This window comes from Rousettus aegyptiacus, unplaced genomic scaffold (assembly GCF_014176215.1).
Source record: "Rousettus aegyptiacus isolate mRouAeg1 unplaced genomic scaffold, mRouAeg1.p scaffold_m13_p_3, whole genome shotgun sequence".
NCBI lineage: Eukaryota > Metazoa > Chordata > Mammalia > Chiroptera > Pteropodidae > Rousettus > Rousettus aegyptiacus.
In genome coordinates, this window is record NW_023416306.1 from 157,784,895 (window position 1) to 157,809,315 (window position 24,421).

The window sequence follows — 24,421 nt, forward strand, 5'->3', positions numbered from 1 at the left end:
GCCCAAGACATTCAGACAGAAAAACCTGCTTTAGGAAGAAATCGTAGGATGTTCACCTTAGCCTCGTTTGAATTAAATGTGGTAAATGAGAAGACTTCAGGCAGGGGCCTAATAACTAACTACCCGCCGTGTCCTGTGTCCTGTGTCCCGTTGCTTCTGAGTAGCACAGCAAGAATTTCCCTGCTGTATGAGTTCTGCTCTTCTTCAACTATCTGGAAATCGCCCATTCTCTATTCTCACTTCTGAAATTTAATACCCCATTCTCCCCATCACACACACACTTTTTCTCCTTTGTCCAAAATGTCCTGTATACTCAATGTTGCCTCACTGTCTTTGGGGTTTTCATGCATATGTGAATTCTCCAATGTAGACATATTAAAATTTGATTTCCTCCAGTTGATCTGTCTCTGTTAATTTGATTAGCCCAGCTAGAACATAGAAGGTGGAAGGAAAAGTATTAAAAATTTTTTAAGTCCCCACAAGATCAAGGGCTTATCCTATATTTAAATGGTATGTAGTGAGTTAGGGATAAAAGGTTTTATAAATTGATCTTTTAATGAAAGAACTCAGTGCTGCTTCAGAAGAATGACTCGATATTGTATTTTTGACTCAAATATATGTGTAAACCAGGAATAAAGTGTGAACCAGATTTCCCCCATCTGTGTGCAAAACGAAAACAAAATGTAGAAGTGATAACTGTAAGGTGGTGATGTGACAACTCAGCCAAAGTGATGTTTAATGACTATTGATTTCATCCGTTAGCCGAGCAAGACCTACAACCAGCCCTAAGCTCTGATCACCACCACACCTGAGATGACACAAAAAGCAGTCCTGGGGAACAGGCTGGGCATTTTTTAAGTGCCAGTGAGGCGTTCTGGGAAGTTAATATCGCCTATGCAACCTTCCTCAGCAGCTTTCCTGTTTTCTTTCCTCTCTTTACAAGACTGCTACATCAAGTAAAAACTAAAACCTCCATTTCTCATTTTCTTTATCTGTCCTTCCTTCTCAGTAAACAATGCAGGTCCAGAGCTGATTAGAAGAACTGGTATGTGCAGAGGGGAAAAAAAACCTACATTCTGGTCCATTCTGCATCTCCAAACTTCGATGGGAACATGGGCAATAATCCAAGAGCTCAACTATCACGCTATTTGTTAAGCAATGATAGTAAGAGAATGTTTTCCAAATGCTGCCAGGGGGTGTCTCTCAGAAGAGAAGCCTCATTAAGAAGGGAGAAAAAGATGCTATTGACTATAGATTAAACCCCAATTCCTTCCCCACCTCATACCTCTTCAGGGGACAAAAGATTGGAAATGTCCCTCCAATCAAAACAAGATCTTTCTCTGCCTTTCCATGATTCTTAGTCCCTGTTTTGTTTTCCTCTTTGTCTCTGCAAAGAAGCTGCTTCATTGAAACATCATAGAAAAAAAACAAAAACAAAAAAAACAGTTGTCCCCCAGACAATGAAGTCCTGCACACAGGCATTTCCAACGTAGGCGACAATGCTGGCAGAATTCTCAACCTGTTGCTATAGTAGCAGAAAGAATGTGATGTGAGCAGCTCTGCTGAGATCCACACCCAAATCCCTCCAGCTCCTAGGAGAACATTAACCCTTCACTGCCCTGTCTCAGGGGTGGAAACACGTGGGAAGAATCCTGAGTTTTTCTTAGGAACTGGATGTTGTAGTCTTAGCATTCACTCATTCATTCACCCAACAGCTATTTATTTAGATTCGGTTACGCTGGCTCCTAAGTTTTCAGAGGTAAACAATACAGACATGGCCCTTGTTACTGAGCAAGAGGAGGGGCAGGATATTAAATCATTGCTAATATAACAATGTATTCTGTAGCATCAGTGCTGTATGGGAGACACGTGAGATTTTTGGCAAAGCCATCACCGGAACGGAAACAACCTATCCAAGATAACTAGCTTATACATTAATTACAGCAGACCCTTTAATTCAGGGCCACTGCAATTATCTGATTGTTTGCATGTGTTAACTTGACAAAAGTCCCAGTAGAAATGCTTGCTCCACTCATGTCATGCCTCCTACAAAGCATTAGTTTAAATGAGTTGTTTAATCACATCGGTTTCCCACATGAAATAGAAATAGCATTGTTTGTCAGGGGACCATTGCAAGCCATCGCTGAACAGTCACCAGGCAACACAAATGGCAGGTTGGGGCTCAGAGAACACATGAAAGCAGCACAGCCACCAGGACCTGGGGAGGACATCTAAACAGTCCCCACTCCGATTAATTTCTGTGGTCACAAGAATAACGAAGAAACCTCGGGAAATACGATTTAGAAATTACCTTTAACCCAACTTACTTTCCTTACCACTGTGTTGGGGAAATCTCATATTATTACACACCTACCTCCCTGCTTGACTTCCTTGTTTCCCATGGAGGGTGGGATTTCTTAGAATAAACTCAGTAGGTAATGACATCCTCACATGCTTTTTGTGAAGCAAGGTAGCATCAATCAGATTGCCAAACAAAAGCTAGAAACCAAGAGGGCAGGTTGCTAACCTTGGTTAGCTAGTCGATGTGGTCTCAGGGAAGTTGCCTAGTCCTCTGTATCTTGGTTTCCTCAGAGGTAAATCTGATACGCTAAGTAGTTCCAAAGGCACAGAACGATCAATAGCAATGCCTATAAATCAGTGGCCTGAAATAAAGCACTCCATTATTATTCTCAGTCAAGTGCTGTAAAACACAGTTCCTGCCCTGAAGAATATCTAAGAACCTCAATCATATTTTAGAATATTGGTTTCCTATCTCAACCACAGGCACAGGCTGCAAGCCTTTCACAAAACAAATCAGGAAAAGATGAGCCATCAGGGAGGGAGATTCACCCAAATGTCTTTTAATCACTGCGGCGTTGGCCTAGGGTTGGGGAAAAGGCCCCAAATGTTTGGACTAGATGGAAACTGGTTTCTTTTTGCCTGATCAATAATAGCAAAAGGATGTTGTGTGACCTAAAGTAAAGGCTCCACCCCAACTAATGCCCATCCTGGAAGTGAGCAGTAGACAACCAAGCCCAGAGACCCATGGCCTTTACATTTTATAGGAAAGGGTGAGAATGGCAACGGGAGCACTTTCTTGGGATTCCAGTGCGGTCTCTGTAACTATCAAGCTTGAGGTGCTTGCAAACTTGAATTCTTTTCCCTTTGAAACCCCACTGGATAGATTAAAGTAGCAAAGAATCCAGTGCTTACTTTCACATTACAAGGAACAGACTACTTCCAAAAGATGAATACCTCTGCTTCTTGGTTACTCTGATTTCCAGCTGTGACTTCACCAGCTTTGCTAAGCAGGAAAAGGTGCAATTCCCTCACATGCCCCTCTCCCGCCACAGAAGCTTACTTTATGGCCCTAATTCTTCACCCTGCTCAGTGTCCATGCCCTTTGCCACATGATGTTGTAGTCTTTCCCTGCTAAGATATATTTCCCTGCCCTTTGCCAATGGGCTTGGCCATGTGACTTGCTTTGACCAACAGGACATTAACAGATTAATGACATAACTAGAAGCTTGGAATGAGCTTGCTTCTTGTGGCTTGTGCTCTTGTGTCTCTGCCACTGCCCAAGCTGATAGCTGGTCCCAGGGGGAGGATGAGAGACATGTGGGGTAAAGCCACTCCTGACCAAGATCGGCTGGTTCTCCCCACCTCAACTTGCACATATAGCGGTTGATAAGGCATATTGTCTTATTCCATGAGATTTTGCCATTATTTTGTAATGCAGCATTATTGTAGCAACAACTGATACACCCACTAAAACTTGCCTGTAGTTTAAGGGTTAAAAACTGTTTGCTTTGTTTTCTTAATGGATCTCTGATTTTTTTCTCCCATTAGACTATCAGGTCCTGATGCAGGATCCTGTTACATCCCCAATGCCCTAGATTTATTCATGGAGTCCATACCATTGTTCTAAATCCCAGGAGATACAATGGTAAACAATACACAATTCCAACCATGTATCTGCACCTGTGAATTTCTCTCACCTAGGATCAAGTCAGTGTGCTTTTGCCCAAAGGTGATTACAGTGTTTGCTCATGCAGCTGGAAGTACATCAAATCAGTAACGAACTCTGAACCACCTGAGTGTTATTTGCCTAAGTACGGATCACTGGAACCATTGCATCTTCTAGTAATGGAAGGGACCAACAAGACCATTGATTATTGGTTTTCAATCCTAGCCATTCACCAGAGCTTTCTAAATTTTACAGATCCCTAGTCCCCTTCTATATTTAGTTGAACACTCTGGCATAGGCCTCAGGCATCTGTGTTGTTTAAAAGGTCTCAAAATAATGCTGATGATCACAGAACTGCCCCCACCCACTAATAGAACCCCCTCCAGCCAATGATTGAATCTCTTAGCCGAGTTGCACTAAGCATTTGTGATGACAATAAACCCAAAAGTGAAAACAGAGGGACCATCTCCAGGTGACCACAGGTATCCATTAGTTATTATTAGCATAACAAACCATTCCAAAATTCAGTAGCTTATAACAATAATAACTGATTATTGCCCATGAGTCTGTGAATCTGGATTAGTTTGTCTGATCTCTGCTGGCCCCACTTATGTCTGAGGTCAGCTGGCTGGTCTATGATGTCTGGTGTAAAATTGCTGTCAGCCAGGATGACAGGGTTTCTGGGCCACAGCAAGTGAGTCCAGGAGTGTCCATATGAGACTGGGCTGGAGTCCAAGGAAAAAAGCAGAATGCACAAGGCCTCTTAAGATCCAGGCTGGGGACCAGTACGCAAGCAGACCTTTACTTCTGCACATTCTATTCATCAAAGTAAGTATTGAGGCCAAACTCAGGTTCAGAGGTGGGAAACAGACTCTATCACTTGCTAAAAGGAGCTACAAAGTCATATCATAAGAAATAAGATTCAAGGAGGGGAATCATTATGGTCATTTTTGTTATCAATTTATTATACAACCTAATGGGAGACAAAAATCAGCTGCAGTCAAATGTGATTTCTAAGTGTAGGCCAAAGTTTTCACCCTAATCTCAAAAGCTATTAAATTCTCAGGTTGAAGTTTCATCTGATACTCCTCATTTCTACTCCTACCTGCACACATGCACATCTTACTTAACCCTCAAGATCTCTGTCTCAGACTAAAGCAAATCTGTTTACTCTCAGCACTATTTTACATTATTGTGGATGACATGCCACCCTCATGACGATTTGTTCAGGGCAAGTCTATAATGTCTCTTCCTGGCTTACAAAGTGCCTACAGCTGAAATGTGCTCAAATGATCATCAGGGCTACATCTTCCGAAGGACTCTATCGCTAAGGAGCACCAACATGTATTAGGAAGTATTACAGGAAAAAGATAACACACCAGACCAGCCAAAAGCCCTGAGGAGCAGGAAACTGGAGCTCACTGAGGCTGAGGCTAATTATATTTTAGCCACGTGCTGCTGGATAAGCCCTCTTCACTTCCCTACTTCACTCACCCTTGTCTTGACTGTAACCACTTAGGAAACGCATTAAAACCATGATGGCTGAACCTACAACTATTTCCCTGTGACCCAGGCCCTAAGATGTACACAGCATTAGCGCAACACCTACTTGTGAGGTCTGGGACAACAGGCGGTGGTGGAGAAAAAATGTCCGGGAACCACAAGACACAGGATGGCAGAGGACTGCCCAGGGCTGGGTAGCGCCCGAAGGCTCTTCGGAGGGGAAAGAGAGTGTGGGAGGAGAAAGCAAACGCTACTCAAGGCAAGGCTGTCTAAAGTGCATAGTCTGGTTCCCTGATATGGCCAGTTTTCAGTCAGCTGGGTAGGACCACTGCCTAAAAGGATAAGCAACAGGAGTGAATAAAAGATACAATGAAGTCAAAAGAAATGCTAAATTCTCCACGAAGATGCCTCAGAAAAGCCAAATTCAAGAAGATACTGCATTCAATTGAGTTTGTGAAGAAACTGTAAGAAGTTCTGGAAACATGTGGAGCAGGCCACCAACAGGAAACGTGGCCCGCAGGCCTCTCAGCTGTGCTCTGCCCCCAGCACTGGGTCTGGGAGAGAAGCGAGTTGGGTGGGGATGGCGAGGATTTTATACCACAGCGCAAATGCCTCCGAGGGCCAGCCAGATGGCTGTCAGGGCTGTGAACTCCATGGGTGGCGTGCAGCGGTATCCCTTTGTTTTTCAATCATAACTGAAAAGAGTCAGAACCTCACATCTCCAGTGAAATCATCGTTACGGCTACCACCGCCCTCTCTTGCTCACTCGGCAACAAAGTAAGTGGCATTCTTGGATAGTCTTCAAAAGAGCTGGCTGATCGGGCTGCCATCAACCTATGCTTTTGATTTATTAGCCAAGGGGAAATTTAAGCTTTAGGAAAGCAAACTACTGGCATTCCTACCACAGAAACACCGATAATGACAATGATGAAGAATCACTGCTTTCAACAAAAGATTCACTACACTTCCTTGAAACTTAGGAGAGGGGTATGCAATCTAAGAAGGGATGTGCGCCCTGCCCGTGCCCTTCATACCCTTCACACCATTTTGTAGGGCTACTGTTTACTGCTGCTCTAAAAACCTAGATCTGTTAAGTGTAGGTTGCTCCTTATAGAGAATCCTTAAGTCATCTGCGGGGTGGTGCTAAAAAAAAAGGACCTGTGTTGCATTTGCAGAGATACCTGGGCATGGGCCAGACTTTTGCATGTGTCATGGGAGCGCCTTTGGTCTGGGCAACTTCTATCACAGCTTCCTATGCCATTCGCCTCTCAGACACCTTGCTCAGCACCTTCACACTCTAATTAGTCATCGCTACGTAATTCCTCGTGGCTGTTAAAATAGGGCCCTCTTAAATATACTATTGTAGCATAGTATCAAATTAATGTTACATGGAGCCTCATCTTTGCCTACAACATTTTTCTTGAAATCTCACCAGGTATTAAAGTTTGGGCTAGGCCAGGAACCAGAGGCGGCAGTTTTATTCCTTCACATGCCTGTGCAATCGACAGCTTGTGTTTAGAATAAATATTGAAATCAGAAGGCTGCTAACAATGCAGTGCTTGATTACTCTGAATTACTCTCTCACCCACAGCAATTGAGGGAGAAGTCCTTGGCACCAGCCCCATGCAACAAACCTGCTTCCCAGCCTCCTCCATGTGCCTTCTGACCCTCCCCTCCAAGAATTCTCAACACACTACACAAAGATCTCCATTTTCTCCCTTAAATACCACACGAATCCCACATGGAGCATCTGACTTTTTTTCTTCCCAGAGCACCACAGATTTAATTCAATACTTCCATGTTCATGTATATTTACTTAGACCGACTTATCTTTGAAATTGTACTCAAACCCCTCCTCTGGCATCTTTCATTCAATACTGAAATCTTTTAAATAGGGTTTTCTGTTTGCTTGGTTTGTTTTGTTTTGAGACAAAACATCATCATGGTCTATTTTAAAGCTATGGTAATATTTTAAGCTACTTTTTAATTCGTCAGAGATGTCCATAAAATGTCCACAATCCTTAGCATTTTCCTTCTTCAAAACCTATTTGCTAAGTAATGTAATTTTTGCTTTTGGGTTTTTTGGTTATTATTGTTTCCCCCCCCCCCCCATAAGGCCAAAAAGGTAAGTTGTACCACCCAGAGATAATTGGCACATTAAGTTTTGTTTCAAGGCCAGGTTATCAGATTACAAGTTCTAATAAATCCTCCTGGGAAAAGCCATTTCTTTGTCTTGGGGTGACTGAGAATCGAACCAATCAACCAAACAAAACACCTTCAATTCTATCAGAAACTCTCCCATCTAAACACAATGGAAAAGAAAAGCCAATACCAAAGCAAATAAAATGAATGAAGTGGTCCCGCTGCTGGCAGCCCTTACCCTTGGGGGCAGAGGTCCCCTCCAGACCCTCGCAGGGACTCTGGCTCCTCCTGGAGTGAGGTGAGGGAGGCGAGGGGTCCAGGACGTGGGTGCGGGTAGAGGTATGCTCCGTGCATGCTTGAACAGGACTCACCGCCGTCTGCCTGCCTGTCTGCCACTCCGTCCTCTCGTCTGGGTGGGAAGGGCCAAGATGAAAAAAAAAATGTGCAGGTTACTCACTGGCCTTCTTGGACAGGCAGGGCACACCCAGGAGGAGGGAGAGGCAAGGCGTAGACAGGGAGATCCTTCAGAGGCTGGGCTGGAGATCTTGCTTCTGATTCCTTTTGTTAATACTTCCTGAACTTTATTTAACTCAGTCTGCACAGACATGGGTACTTTGGGGAGGCAAATAACACTCGCGTAATTAGATTTCAAGGGCTTAATTCAAAGGTTACTTTGAAAAGGCACCGCTTTAGTGCACCTACTTTAAAATGTAACTCTGAAATTTTTTCCACTGTGTTTGAGCATTAACACGGGCATAGGAAATGAGAGGAAGGGGCTGCCTAGGTGCCGGGGCCTGGAGCAGGTGATGCTGGATGTGATTTAGACAATGAATTTCTCTATCTTTTGGGCTCTAAGTTTTAGAGAAACAGGATTCTTTGCCTTGTAGGAGAGGCACATTCTTGATACAGGTATCTAGAAATCAATATTTTAGAAATGGATTCACATTGAAAATGCAAGAACTTGCTACCTGATAGCCTGGCTTTGATGGATCCTAAAACGAAGCCTTTCATAAATGGAGGGATCCTTAAGTAATTTGTTTTGGTAAGTGTGGGTGTTCATAAACACCCACATGGCAGTATTACCATAGAAGAAAATGGAACAATGGGGCACAGGGTGAGAAGGAAACTAACACCTATTAGTACTGAAGCTGAACCAGGCACTTACCTCCTCTAATCCTGGAAATGCCCGTATGAGGGAGGCATCATTATTGCTCTTTCACATGTGAGGACTCTGAGACTCAGATGTCAGGTAACCTGGGTAGGCCTCAGTCAGCTAGAGAATGAAGGACCCAGGAACTGAACCCAAGTTTGCCTGAATGTAAGACCCAATATTGTCATAACATACACTAGGCAGGTCTTCCACCATTTCTGAAGAAATACTCATTTGCATTTCACCTAAAGCTAGGTTACCTTTCCTTAACTCTGTGTGCCGTATTTCCAAAACGGATATGCAGGATAATAATAGGTGTAATAGAGAAAAAAATGTACTTTACAGATTTCTTTGCTGTAGCCTCTCACAACCTTTAATACGCTAACACACATTGTGACCCTCCAAGCTTGGGACTTACAGAGTGCTGTTTCCTTCCCCAAAGCTTTTTTGCTTAGGAGGAGGGGACCTTTGGGTTTGGGAAACACTGTTCTAAAGATAGGTTACTGTACTTTTCTCTCCCTCTGCTTTAGTCTGAATGTTTGTGTCCTTCCAAAATTCACCTGTTGTAACCCTAGTGCCCAAAGTGATGGTAACAGGAGGTGAGGACTTTGGGAGGTGACTAGGTCCTGAGGGCAGAGCCCTCATGAATAGGATTAGTGCTCTTATAAAGGAGAGCCCACAGAGCTGCCTCGCCCCTTCCACTTTGTGAGGATACATGAAGTCTTCCATCCGCAAGAGAACCCTTACCTGACCATGCCGGCACCCTGATCTCAGACTTTCAGCCTCCAGAACTATGAGAAATAAATGTCTGTTGTTTATAAGCCACCCGGTCTGAAAGAACTAAGACATCTTTCTTGTCCTTTTTTTAAAAAAAAAAAAAAAATTGTTTTTGAACTTATTAAAAATTCATGACAAAATAGTTCAAACACTCTATAAGGGTATAAAATAAAAAGTAAAAATCTACCTCTTCTAACAACTGGTCCCACTCCCCAGAGGTAACCACTGTTAAAATTTCTTATGTATCTGCTTCAGAAATTCTATATGCATATAAAGCACATATGGACACCTTTTTAAAAACAAAAGCAGGATTAAAGTATAACCATGATGTCTTATTTGGCGATTTTTTTAAAAAAGTAATGATGTAATTGAGATTTGCCATATCAGCGTATAGCATTATTACTGGCAGGTCAGAGTCAAGAAAACTACAAGGTAGGTCTATAACGGGACTACTGCTTTGTAAAAGGGTCCCCTGCGTGGGTCACAGTGTGCTTCATGACTCAACGTCAGAAGGCCTGGCTTCCCTTTCCAGCTCCACATAACCTCCATACTTGATACTCATATATTGGATGGGGAGGATTCTTGGACCTAAATCACATCATAGGTCGTTGTGAGAATGAGTAACAATGGTGATGACAATGACACCTCAGCCACCACTTACCGAGCACTTACTCTGCTTCAGGCACTTTTCTTACTATTTTATATGTATTAATTCTATGAAGACTTTCCCTCAGCAACCCTTGAAGCAGGTGATACTAGCCCCATTTTACAGACTGAGAGAGCCATCTCAGCGTGCGCACCCGGCACACGAGTGCACGGTAAATGCTTAGTTGCATCAGCGAAATAAACATGATCTCTGTCACAACGTACTCCTCGAAGGAGCACTGCAAAGTGGGTCCCATTTTCCCTTAGGAATACTGTTATAATTGGGGGTTCTGTTCTGAAATCTCACCTTGGTGTCTTACAAATTCCGGACATAATAAGATCTTATAAAAACAGAGACACAATGCATTTCATAATCATTGAAAATAGCAAAATGATATTCCGTGGCTCAAAGATATTGAGAGATGGTTCCTACAACCCCTCCTTTTTACTGATCAATGGAATCACACCCAGAAAATATGTGGGTCTTCTCTAAGGATACCTTATAACATTGCCTCATAAAACAATTTTTAAATGTACATAAATTTGAATCCCCCACAACTGCACAAGAGCCTCCAACACATTCTATATGTACATACAGAACATACAGCATCACAAGTCTGACACGACATTAATATGCAAGTTAGAACAAGCATTGAACAATTAATTAGAAATAGCTCTCCCTGCCTCCTTAGAATTTAAGAAATCACTTGAGAAATGATTTCACTGACTCATTTCTCTTAGAAAAACTGTCTAGGGATAATGTGAATCAACATCTTCTTATTCTCTCGATATATTTTCCTGTAAAAACCAGCGGCCTTCAAAATCAGTCCTCTGGTTTCTTTCCCCTGTAATGTCACTGCAGAAGCATCTCCATAGTTTGAGACATCACTCAGAGCCTTTGGTTTAGGCTGCCCATGGCTTGATCTGATCCTCCTACCAATCTCCCTTCTCTCTCTCTCTCTCTCTCTTTTTTTTTTTTTGGCTTCCCACTCATCTCCCCAAGCAAGGAAGGCCTTGAAGGTGGTAAGTCATAGAGGGGCAGAAAGAGAGAAGGGAGAAGGAAGAGAGACATGCATTCTTTTAAGGCAGTTACAGCTGAGTGGATACTATGCATTTTACTTCAAGGGCTAAAAAAAGGGACAGAGAACTTAACCCCTTCCCTCCTCTAGCTTGGACTCCCACCCCAATACTGGATGTAACTTTCAGCACAGTGACTAGAAGATGGTAGGCGCTTATTCATTGGAGGGGATGGGGGAGGGTATTCATCCCTTATCCTGCCCTCTAATTTAGCATAATCTTCATATCCAATGCATTATCATTCTCAGTTACATTCAACAGCAATCATCCAGAATGAAAGAAGTCTACACCTGGCATAGATAGTGCAGTCCTGCTCTGACACATGCACATGTATAAAAGTCATAAATGCTTGCTTTGGCCACTCTGCAGTCAGGAGTAGGGGAGGAACAGTAGTGTTCAGTGGCATCCAAGACAGGGCTTGGGTCCCAGTGTCATTATTTATGCTCCAGTCAAGTCACAAGTGGAAGTTCCAGCTTCCTAGTCCCTCGTGTGGGAATGATAGCATCTACCTCACAAGGCTGTGATTGAAGATTAACCGAAAGAAGTATGTAAAATATTTTGTAAATGGCAGAGTACCGCACAAATATAAGGTAGTGACCCATCACAGCTTCCAGCTCTCTAAACGTGTCTGCAGTGGAGCATGATAATTGCTTTAACAAAGGAACCAAGTTGTTGCTGTTGTTCAAGATCCTCCAGCCCACGGCCTAATCAGCTGCAAAGTTAGTTCATTGGAACATTAACTAACTGGGGAGCACAATTCTAGTAGAAAAAGGACTAGCTTATTTTCATACGGACACAGACTTTTTCCTCCATCCCTCTTTTGCTTTATCAGACTTTCTGAACTACTTCCTTTTCACATATTTATGAAACTAATTTTAAACCTTTTGTTATAGAAAATTTTAAATGTAGATAAAAGGGAGAAAAAAGATGTAACAAGATTCCGCATATGCATCGCCAGCTTCGTTAATGATCAATTAGTTCAACGAAATCTTGTTTTACCTCTATCCCTACCCACTCTGGATTATTCTGAAGCGAATTCTCAGTATCACATCATTCTATCCATAATCATTTCTGCATCTACCTCTAAAGGATAAGGATTCTACGTGGAAACAAAACCAAAATGTTATTACATCCAAAAATGAAGTATGATTACTTAAATAGTATCCAATATTCAGTCAGTATTCAAATATCTTCGAATGTCTCAAAGATTTTTTTGCACTTTGTTCAAATCAATCTTGCAATTGATTGAAAAATGTTGTCTTTTTTAATCTAAAGTTCCTTTCTCCAGCTTTATTTTTTCCTTGAAATTTGTTAATAACCTGATTCTTTTGTCATATAGATTTTCCTACAATCGACGTTTTGATGATGGTGTGATTTACTATGTTCCTCTTCCCCTTGTATTTCCTGTGCATTCATAGTTAGATCTAGAGGCTTGATCAAATTCAGATTTGATCTTTGGTTTGAACGGTTAGTTGGAAGATGGTCTTCCTTACTTCCATCAAGAGGCGACTCATATTTGATTACCTCTGGTTTTGTGCACTTAGCAGCCACTGAAAATCAGTGCTTCGGTATTACATCATAGAGATTGGAAAATGCTTACTTTCTCCTATTACTTCCTTATTTATTACTCAAGATGCTATAATTATTAAAGATTTACATTTGCCTGAAATGAAAGCTTATATTATCCGATTATGTTTTTGGCCATGAAGTGTTTTGTTACATGATAGATGTATTTGTTCCTATCAATATATTTCATTAAAATCTATACAAAAAAGATGATTTAGTTTAATAAAAAAAAATATTCCATTAGATTTTTGAGAGGAAAAACGATTTAATCTTTGGTGGAAACCTTATTCAGAAAACTTTAATCAAAGCGTGGAGAAGGACTGGTCCATAGTACATTGTCCAGATTTAAACTTGATTCTATCACTTGTGAGCTCTGTGACTTTGGTCAAAATTTTTAGCATTCTTACCTCTAGCTGTCTCATCTACGAAGTGGAGATAATAATACTCACCTATGGCTTTTGTAAGGATTCACGATAAAGTATGCTAGGAGCCTTTCCGGTGTCCAAAATATAGTAGATGCTCAATAAGCTGTAGTTACTACTGGTTTCACCATTGTCTCCCTCATACCTAGCACATGCCTGGCAAATAGCAGATGCTCAATAAATGTTAGGTGAATAAATATAGGGCCTATTTGCTTTACTTTGTCCCAAGCTGATGTTGGGATACTGAAAGAAACAAAACAAAATCTCTGCTCATGAATTTATATTTAATCATATGGAGGAATTTAAAACGTCATTATCTGTTCCCAGGTTAACTATCCCAGTTGGCTTTTTTGAAAATAAGTGCTGTTGGTAACCCACAGGGTTGGGACAAGTGAAGGAAACAGGATCAACTCGACTACATCATCACCGGAGACCAATTTTCTCCAAAAGAAATCAGTACTGTTATTACTCATGACTTGGTCTGAGGAACATCCAGGGATCACCTAGTGTAGTGAGTTGAAATGTGTCCTCCCAAAAGATAGGGAGAAGTCCTTATCAGAACCTATCAATGTGACCTTGTTTGGAAATAGAGTCTTCACAAATAGAATGTTGGTAAGATGAGGCGATACTGGGTTAGTGCGGCCTCTAAATCCCACCTTTGGTGTCCTTATAAGGGAGAGGGAGACACAAAGACACACAGGGAAGAAGACAGTGAAGATGGACTCGGAGACTGGCATTGTGCCACCATAAGCAGCCAAGAAACACCATGGATTGCTTGCCAGTAACCGCCGGAAACGAGCGCAAGGAAGGATTCTTCCCCCACGGCCTTTTACGGGAACCTTGCCCCGCTAACACGTATGGACTCAGGATTTCTAGTGTCCAAAACTATGAAAGAATACATTTCTTTGGTCGTAGGCCCCAGTTTGTGGTAACTTGTTACAGCAGCACTAGGAAACGACTATAATCAGGGAACCCAGACCAAAGGTGTAGACCAACCAGCCTTCCTTAACTGTGGCTTAACCGGCTAGTGGGAAAGAGAGGAAATCAATTTTAATTTCTTTCATCAACTGGGCCTGTGACTGACTCTTCGAAACTGTGCAAGTACCAACAGGCGAGCCTGCTCTACCTGAAAAGCAAGTAGGCCGAAGCCACGAACTTTTGGCACTGATACTTTGAGAATGAGAATGCTCTTTGCAGTTTGCCTGGGGTGAGGGGTGAAAGGGGGACAATGACACATTAACATCCTCTTCCACAGACACATTGGAGAAACTTTAACACAATCCATGGATGGTGGGGGACGCACTTTGTCCTAGGCACCCACCTCTCTATGCTTACTGTATCTCAGGAAGGCTCAATGCTCTACTGGAGATGCTTCTCTAAGCACTCCCTTAGTTGCTTTACCATGCTGAGCCTCCACCCGCCTCTTCACACTGTGAGAAGCAGATACAATAACACACTAGAGAACATGGCATGCAAGAGGTGTCAGTTTAGCATCTTTTATAAAGCCACTGTCTGGGTATCTGTAATAGTAACCAGTGGTGTCGGCCATTCACAAACATTCACTGAAGCCCCTTTGTGTGCCAGGCTCTGGGACGGACACTTGAGAGACTAAAAATGAGCTATGGTTTTTGATAACTTAATTGTTAGGATGTGAGACTGGGAATGGCTTCTTTTCTCTTTTTTCTTAAAATGTCTTTTAAATGTTATAATAATGTTTTATAATGAAATACTCAAAATTAACTCTGATCTAATCTTTTAAAGAGATGTAGGAAAAACTGCCACATGCACTTAATTTATTGTACATAATTATATTTACACGTATACAACGTAGCTCCATCCTGCAGCAAGGCGCAGCACCCTAGAGACCTAGGGAGACAGTGTCCGCCCTCTCATTTACCTGTCACCCACACTGCACTCTAAAACTGGGTCAGTAGCAAAGATTTAGTGCTTAATTGGTGCCTAATTATTTCAGGTATGCTAGCTTTATTTTCCCAGATTAGCTCCCCCAGGGCAGGAATTACCTCTTTTCACATCATCTGTTAGCACCTACTCAAAAACCCACCATGCCCCAAGATTAGCTGGCCTTACAGAAGGAACTATGCAATAGACTTCTCTGTACCTTTCTGAAAAAACGAGCCATAACAAGCTGCTAGGGCAAGGAAGCAAGCAGAAAAGACTATGACTAAGAGTCCTGTTCATATTTAGGGCCTGCTTAATCATCTCCTATTGGTCCACCCTGAAATGACACCACCAATACTGCAGGGCAAACATGCAAATGGGACTAAGAGATCCACGTATGAGGCACCAGCACCTGGAAACAGACATATGTGTGCGTGTGCGTGTGCATGTGCACGTGCATGCATGTGCACAGGAGCGTGTACACCACCTGAAAGCTAAAGCAAATCAAAGCCTACTTGGTGACATCTAGAATTCTATTGTTCCTTGATGACTGCCACTGATGCTTTGGATCCTTGCTGGAATGACAAGGAGAATTCGGCCCCATACACCTTTGGAAATACGGAGCGGAGTATTATGTGTCAGACACTGTGCTAAGTTCTTTACATCTGCTCTTTATTTCATTCTGAGGCTCTACCAGGTAGTAACAGACCTGCTTCAGTGGCTTGGAAACTGCCTAGAAAGGCCAGAGCTAGAACTGGATCTCATGTTTTGGTGACTCCAGCACAGATTTTCTGCATGACCACAGTTCAACACAATTGGGAAGGAGGAGAGAGAGACCCAGCACAATTGTTAGTTTCTAGCCATTTTTCTCCCATATCTGCAGCCAATGCTTACCAATAGAAGCGATGAATTTTGACAAGACCCTCAAGTGATTCCACAAAGCTGGCCTCCATCCACATCTCTAGCCTTGAACTGAAGAGAGAGAACCCCATTGAAGCTATCAAACTAGGGTTAAAAGCTGCACCCTCCCTCCTCTCCTCTCCCGTGCAGAGCAGCTGATTGAGGTTAGAGCCATAGAAACTAAACAAAAGGCTCTCAGGAGCCCACAGGCCTCGCTGCTGCCAGCGACTGTGAAGGGAAAAGGGAGCCCCGCCCTCTCCATTCCTCAGCAGCCTGATGAAGATTTGACCTGTCATCTTCCCAGGGAGCAAATTCCATGGCTGTCCGAGGGAGATTGATTTTTTTTCTCAAACAACACAGCAGATCCTCCTTTAAAACCAAAAGTCAGCAATAAAATGGGTCATAAACATGTATATGGGGTTATAACCCCCTTCCAGTAGGCGGCTGGAATCCTCCCAGCCCTTGGGCCTGTCAAAACCAAACTTAGGAGGAAGTTCCTCAGTGTCACCCCTGAAGAGGGGAAGAGCTGAGTGGAGGTCACAGCTCTCACTGGGCTGCTGCCACAGACGGCGCTCTTTAGGCCAGGTCCTCCCTAGTCTCGAAGCTGCAGGCCTATTTGCCTGATACCATCTATTAGCAAATGAAGATACTCAGCTTACTTTGCAGATTTGGGTGACTCTGAAAAAAGTCACACACTCTCTAAAATGTCCAAGATTCCAGCACATAAATAAAAAAAAATGCACTTTATATACATCATAAGTAAGCACTAGTTTTGAAATCAGAAAAGAAAACAACTATTTCCTTGTTAGACTTTATTTATGCTCCTAAAAAATTCTCTCTTTTGGGGATAGAAATTCCAGAGAAAAAAAAATCATCATTAATCAGAGACTTAAAATATTTTACTGTTGAGGTCTCAATGGGCTCGAGTATATTTAACCTACTTCAGTGCCTTGAACTTCTTTTGTTATCTTTGTAGAACTAGCTGAAGTGCAAACTAGTCAAAGTTTATGAGTAAACTGTTTCTGAGGATGTTTAGCTCTTTTCAAATAGGGAAGAAACTGTTATATAGAAAAAAGACTAGATCTATTCTTTAGGAATCCAAGACCTGGTGATGATAATAATAACTAAAATAACTATTATTTAATTGGAAGAGCTGACATCTTAGTAAGCACATCTATGATACCAAGCAGTTTTCTAAGAGCATTAAATACATTTTCATTCATCTTCATAAACCTGTGAAATTAATACTGATTGTTCTCATTTTGTAGATGAAGAAACTGAAGCTGAGAAAAGTTAAGTGTTTGGTATAAGTTCAAATGGCTAACAAATAGGGAAGCCAGTGTTCAGACTGGGCAGTTAGCTGCCATAGGAGTAGTGAGTAGGTAATAATCACTGCCTGAACGTGGAATAAATGGGCTGCCTCCCTAGAGAGCACATCCTTCAAACTAAGAGCTGTTCAGGCAGCAACTGTTATAGTGAGAGCACTGGAAATATCATTAAGAGGAAAATGGGATTGGAGAAGACTTAAGTCAAGGGCCAAAGTCAGAAATACAACATACATGGCCAGGGCAAAAGATAGGGGAAGTGGACACTAGAGTTTACTTAAAAATGTGGAATGACAGCCGCTCAGCAACCAAGGGGAAAGGATGTTATACTCGTCCTTCTAAGAATGAGGAAATTAGGGCCACAGGGAAAGGAGGGTAAGACAGAGGGCTTCAGGGCAAGTCATCTAAGAGGCAGAATGTACAGGTAAAAAATGGTGCAGAAGCTTGGAGTCCTGGGTATGTGGACTGTGGTCTAGAAGGTGGGGCATGGGACGAGGGAAGCCAGAGGAGAGAAGCACCAGAATAGAATCCAAGCTGAGGGCAGCATGTGCTGCAGTATGGCTGACAGACAGAGGGGAAAAGGAGCGGGGTGGGAACAGACGGAAATCTACACTGGAAGTGTCACTTCCACCTGCACTTTACTGGCCAAAATGCGAGTCATAGGGCCAAACCCGATGTCAACAGGGCAGGAATATCATCTCTTCTTTACTTAGACATCAGTACTGAGGATCTAAGGAAAGAAGAAAAGTCCAGGAGTTGAAAATAAAGATTACCAGCTCACAACTGGTGCTCTCTAAATGCAGTGGAACGACGCAGTGCCTTACTCCGTGAAAGGTGGGGGAACTAGATGAAATATGCCTAAGTGGAAAATACTCCCACAATCCCAGCATTCTCCACAGGAAAAGGACAATTGCTTGGCAAAGGGAAAGCAGTAAGTCTCCCGGGATACATTCAGGCTCAAACTAATAATGTGTTGCTTGAGGCAACCAATTTGTACAAACAAACCAATCTTGAAGAGGAGGAGGGGGAGGCAATTTATGAAAGTAAACCTGGCCGTTGCTCCTCACCCCTACCCGGTGCCCATCCCCACCTCTCCTCAGGAAAGCTTTTATTCCTGATTCTAATTCTTCAGAAAAATGCCATAAACACAAGTGGTTTCACAAAGCATGTTGAGTGAATCCACCCATCAGTCAATGAGAACTAAAAGGATAAAAAAACCTGCCTTTCTGTAAAGGCGGTTTACAAAAACTAGCCAAGGACATAAAATAGAACTTCTTCTGGGTTCAACTTAGCTGTTTTCCCACAACTTTAACAAATTTTCTTCCCACAGATTAAATCCTAGTTCTAAAATATGAGGAATTCTGAAAACTACATTATATTGCTATCATCATAATAGCTATTCCCTATTATATGCCATGACTTCCTTATAATCCTCTGATCAAAACTGCAAGCTCAGTATTATCATTATTATTTCTGTTCTGTAGTTGAAGAAGTTAAAGGTCACTGAGGTTAAATAATTTGCTGAATACCACAGAGCAGGAGGTAGCAGAGCTGGTGTTTGACTCTGGTCTGTCAGAGTCAGAAGGTTATACCGTATCTACTTCCTGCAAAGAATAAGCAACTAGCATTATGTGGTAAAAAGTTAAACACAAGCACATAGCTCTTTCACCGAGAAAAGACAGCAGTATTTGAATAAAATACTAGCCCCACCTAAGCAAACTGGCCAGCACTCATCCCTCAAATAGATCAACCCCCAAAACGAGCACACATTTCATGAAAGAAATTTTAAAATAGCTCCAGTAACATATTTAGTTTTATTTCTAAATAGAAATATTTTCATTCATATTTTTTTGATTTTTCGAGTGATCTATTATCATAAATAATGCAAATTCTATAGAAATAAATGAAGTAATGAATGAAAGTCCTCCACCCCAAGATAACCATTAGCAGTTTTAGATATATACAAACTGTTTTATATATTTAAAAACAAATATGTATATATGTATGTATATACATATATGTATGTACACACATACATGCTGATATAACAAAACTATATATAGTCTAATACAGCCGAATGATCACACATTTTATTCTGCAACCTACCTTTTCCAATTAGCATAACTGGGACCTTTGCCATGGCTGCATAGCATTCCATTTTATTGATATTTGATATTTGGTTGGATATTTTGGCTTTCTTTGCTTTTGTTAATATAAAGAGTGCTGCACAGTATACACCGGCACATGTCTAATTATTTCCTTGGGATAAGCTAATAGTTAAAGAGTATGACATTTAAACCGATGCCAATGGCTAGAATGCCCTCCAGAAAGGTCTTTCCACAATTCTCGCACGCAAATGCCCAACTCTCATTCCCAGCTCTACGTGCTCTCAATCATTTAAACATTTACTAGGCCTTGGCTTTCTTACCCATAAAACGAATTAATTCTACTAAATAATCTTCTAATTTTCTTCTAAGTTTAAAGTTCTGTCATAGATAAAGAATCCAAACCAATCACTATGCCCCTAAACCAAAGAAGAAGACATCTATCTTTCAGAGGCTTCAGGGCAGATGACATTGAACTTGGGAGTGGACACTATGTGCCGGCCACCGTAGTTTGAGCACTTCATGTCCACTGATATTTTGTTGGGTTTGAGTTAACGTTACCTGAAAAAGGCATAGCTTGCCATTCTTTTTGAAGCCTGACTTTGCTGGGTGTGGAATGGTTTGCACAAGATTTAGTGAACAATTTCCATTCTCATTTAAATCAGTGATCTTATCTCACTTACCTGGGAAGCTATTAAAGTAGGAAACCTCATTCTTCATAATTGAATCCGATTACCTACATTTAAAATATTCAGGGACTGCAAATTGGTACAGCCACTATGGAATATGGTATGGAGATTCCTCAAAAAAACTAAGAATTGATCTACCTTATGATCCAGAAATCTCTCTACTGGGTATTCATCCCAAAGACTTGAAAACTCCTATCCGAAAAGATATTTGCACACCGATGTTCATAGCAGCATTATTCACAGTGGCCAGGACATGGAAGCAACCAAAATATCCTACGATAGGTGATTGGCTAAAGAAGCTGTGGTACATATATACAATGAACATTACTTAGCCATAAGAAGAGATGAAATACTGCCATTTGCAACAACATGGATGGACCTTGAAATAATCATACTGAGTGAAATAAGACAGACAGAAAAGGTTGAAAATCACACAATATCACTTATATGTGGGATATAAACCTAAAAGCAATAAATGAACAGGACAGAGACTCACAGACATGGACAATGACTAGTGGTTACCAGAAGGGAGGAGGAGAGGAAGACGTAAGGAGGAAAAAATTAAAAAATTAAATGCTAGAAAGAAAGAAAGAAAGAAAGAAAGAGAAATGTAAAAAATAAATTAATTAAATTAAATTATATTAAATTAAATATTCAGTAAATTCATTCAAAACTCAAATCTTTGGGGACTCGAGTACTTGGGACCAAGGTATTTTGAAGTTTTCTTTTTTCCTGAGGTGGGAGGCAAGGGCTTAATGTTGATACATGTGGCTAAAAAAGGAGATATAACTAAAAACGTTCATTGGCCACCACTTGAGGTCCAGGCATTGCGCTGGAGACCAGACCGTGGAGACAAAGCAAATATGACAATGTCACCGTCGCCCTGGAGGACCCGAGTTTGGAAGGTGACAGATGATTTCCAGGCGAAGAACACGCCATCCAAAGGTCAAAAAGGTAGTACAGGGACCCTGACCTAGAGCAAAACTCAGGAAATAACCCGCTCAGGGTTGTAGCTAGGGGAAAAAGTATTTTAAATAAGTTGACATATTTTTGTCTTTAAAGCAAAATATATTCAAGGTAAAAAATAAAATAAAATCATAAAATACAAATGTGTCTTAAAAACAAAAAGGATCCCCTATAACTCCATTATGCACAATGATAATTAGTTTGCTGGAAATCTGGGCCCCTGGATCTGGTCTATGCTCTTCTAGCTGCATCGGGATTATGACAAAACAGGCAACAGAGAAACGTGTACCATCTTGAAAAGACACACGCAGCCCCAGTGATGGTCTCTTTTATCACCCTTAACCAATAATAACAGAGGAAACTTTCTTGTTACAAAAACTGGGATGTGGAGTCCATAGCTTTCTACCCAGCATAAACACTTGTTTTTAAGAAGAAAAAAAAAAAAAAAAAAGAGTCCAAAATCCCTGGGGATATCCTACTGCTCTGGCAGAATTCCACTGTGATCAGTTAAATGCAAATGAATCAAGAACATCTGGCTTGCATTTGTTTTGAAGCCCTTGAGGGTTTATATACAAAGAAAGTTTGGCAAAATGCAGATTCCTAAATTTACAATTAAAAAAAAAAAAAAGGTCAAAAGGCGTAGCAGAGCCTGGGACAACAAAGTAAGGCCAACTTTGTAAATCCAGGAAAGTTTGTCAAAATAGTCTTTTCTGGTTTCTCTGGTTTCCCAACCCTTTAGCAATGGCATGCACTTCTAAGTCAAATTTGCCAATTTATATATATTTAGGTTCCTGTACCAGGTGACCAGGTAGGCAATATGGGTTAATGGAAGATTAAATTTATTTATATATGTATATAAATGTACATATGTGTGTGTGTCTGTGTGTGCGCACACCCATATAAGTATAAATTATACATAAATGTAGAAATATACATATATCCATCCATCCAAATAATTACAGGTATTTTCGAAGTATTTAATAAGCTAACAGACGCTATAAAACTTCAACAGAAGGGGCACAGTATGACCTAACACACTGGCCCCCAGCATCCTGGTTTTTCTTGGGTTGCTGTATGGGACACACTTGGGAGAAATGCTGAACTCTTAAACCCAAATGAAACACAGATGTCTGGGATGCAGATGACTCACCGCATGCAATCTCACTCCTTTCATTCATGGATCCATTCAACAAACAATTATTAAACACCTGCTATGTGTTTCACTCAGTGTTGTTCCTTTCCTTGCATATATGCCTGGGCATTCTAATCCCACGCTCAAATCTACAATTTCTTGTGCTTAAATAGAAATCAGAATAGAAGCCGAACACTTAATAGTACCTTGTGCCACTGTGAACATTTCTGTTTTCTCTTTCCTAGTTGCAATGACCTCCAAAGGCTTATTTTTATTCCCTTGACCCTTTTATTGTTTCTCCACCCATGTAAAACTAGTGGCATTACAGGGCTACCCTGCCTGTGATGATGACGGGGTATGCCTGTCATCTAGGGAAAGGGGACTCTGGGGACATAGGAGGTGAGAGGAGAAGCCAGTGTTATCAGGGAGCTTGCCTATTTCCAGTTCTGTCCTTTGCTCAGGAGAGCTGAACCCCAGAGCAAACGTTAATACTGCTCTCTGGCTTTGCCCCGCTCTGTGATTTGGCCGAGGTGAGGGGATTTGTTTGCCTTGCTCCTCCTAATTATCCCCTTAGTAAGAAAATAAGAAAGTATAGTCTGTCCTTCTACAATTACGCTGGGAATCAGGATTGCCCTGTGGGGCTGCAGGGTCCCTGCCTGCCTCAGATGACGGGAGGCTGCGGCTCGGTGCCTCCAGTACAGAGTGATGGGGCCAAGGTAAACAGGCTGGGCCTGGGCTTCCATGATTGCTCTCTGCACAACAGGAGGTGAATCTCGGAGCATCTGCCCCAGCGGCTTCCTCACACAGCTCGCGGCCAGCAAAAGCCCAGGCCAGCCGGGCCAGCTAAGCTGAGAGTTCTTCACCCCTTACTTCTCTCTGCAATGCTAAAAGGCATGGGGGTGAACATAAGGGACAGATAAATGGCAATGGTCTCCCAAGGTAGCTCCCCTAAAGATCCCCACACCCTCTGCACAGAAAGCAATCATACTGAAGCCCCGCAGGCCTCTGCATTTACCCACAACTCACTGCTGCGAACTTCTCGGATCCCATCCCACCACACATGTAGTTTACAGTCCTCTTTAGGGCAAGAAAGGAGTAGGCAGTAATTATAATTATCCTTATGTCCCATATATAAAAGGGAAATGAGGCGCAGAGCTATTAAGTTAGGAATTTTCCTTTATTCCTACAGCGCTTGGCACTGTACGAGGCACCTTCACTCAGGGCCTGTAGCCCCACCCGTGCAGGATACTCATGAGGAAGGGAAGCTCTGGGGAGATGTCGTGCCCGGAGGAAACAGACAGATGAGAGTCTGCTCCATAGCCTCAGGGGGGTTCAGTTCACCCTGACTGAACCACTCTGCCTTGAAGGAGGGCTCTCCCAGAGCTGGGCCCCATCGACCAGCCCCACAAACACATCAGACGCCATGACGCAACTGACAAGACAGGCCTGCCGAAGGAGCTGAAGGAGGATTTTCCCAACTTCCTCAAGGACAGTGACAAAACAAAGATTCCTTGTCCCATATCCTTGAAGAAAAAGGCAAGAATAAGGGTGAGAAGATTCAGTTTTCTCAGTTTCTGTCCGTAATGGGAGACATACCCATGGCTACCACGCTTGGAGCCACACAGCAATGCCCTGTTCCATGGAAGCCTCAGTTTAAAACACAAACAAACAAACAAACAAAAACAGAGACAATAAGACATGACGTGTGTGTGTGTGTGTGTGTGTGTGTGTCTGTCTGTCTGTCTGTCTGTCTGTCCAAGTTTAGTTTTGAAAACACACACAACTGCAAGAGAAATGGGGAGTGGCTGAGGCTGAGTGCATTTAATAATCCTCACTGGGAGAGGGTTGAAAACTTTGCAACACATTTCCTGAACCTGTAAATCGGAGATTCAGATGCAAATGATCAAAAAGTAGGGGTGGGGCGATTGTCACTTACCACAAGGCTACAGACAGATAGGGAGGATTCTGAGCCCCAGGGTGGTGAATCTGGGAGGTGGAACCCTGGGAAAGGCAGCCATGACAGGCGGGGTCCGTCAGACACCAGTTTCTGGGCGGGTCCTGCTCCCTTCCTGAGTTCTGGGCACGGACTGATAGCAGCAGGTGGTTCAGTGGAACCCTGGAGAACCCAGTGCGGGCAAGCTCATTTATACTCTTTG

General features: G+C 42.1%; 1 protein-coding gene across 4 annotated transcripts in view; it reads right to left on the reverse strand.

Annotated features, from left to right (window-relative positions):
- STON2 (stonin 2) overlaps window positions 1-24,421 on the reverse strand; it is a 113,919-nt gene that overhangs the window by 39,897 nt on the left and 49,601 nt on the right. For 2 of the 4 annotated variants that reach the window (XM_016137512.2, XM_016137510.2), the window contains exon 5: window positions 7,851-8,021. The exons of the other annotated variants lie outside the window; for them this stretch is intronic. In XM_016137512.2, coding sequence (XP_015992998.2) covers window positions 7,851-8,021 — 171 coding nt within the window. The remainder of the gene's footprint in view (window positions 1-7,850; window positions 8,022-24,421) is intronic. 4 annotated transcript variants of the gene reach the window in all.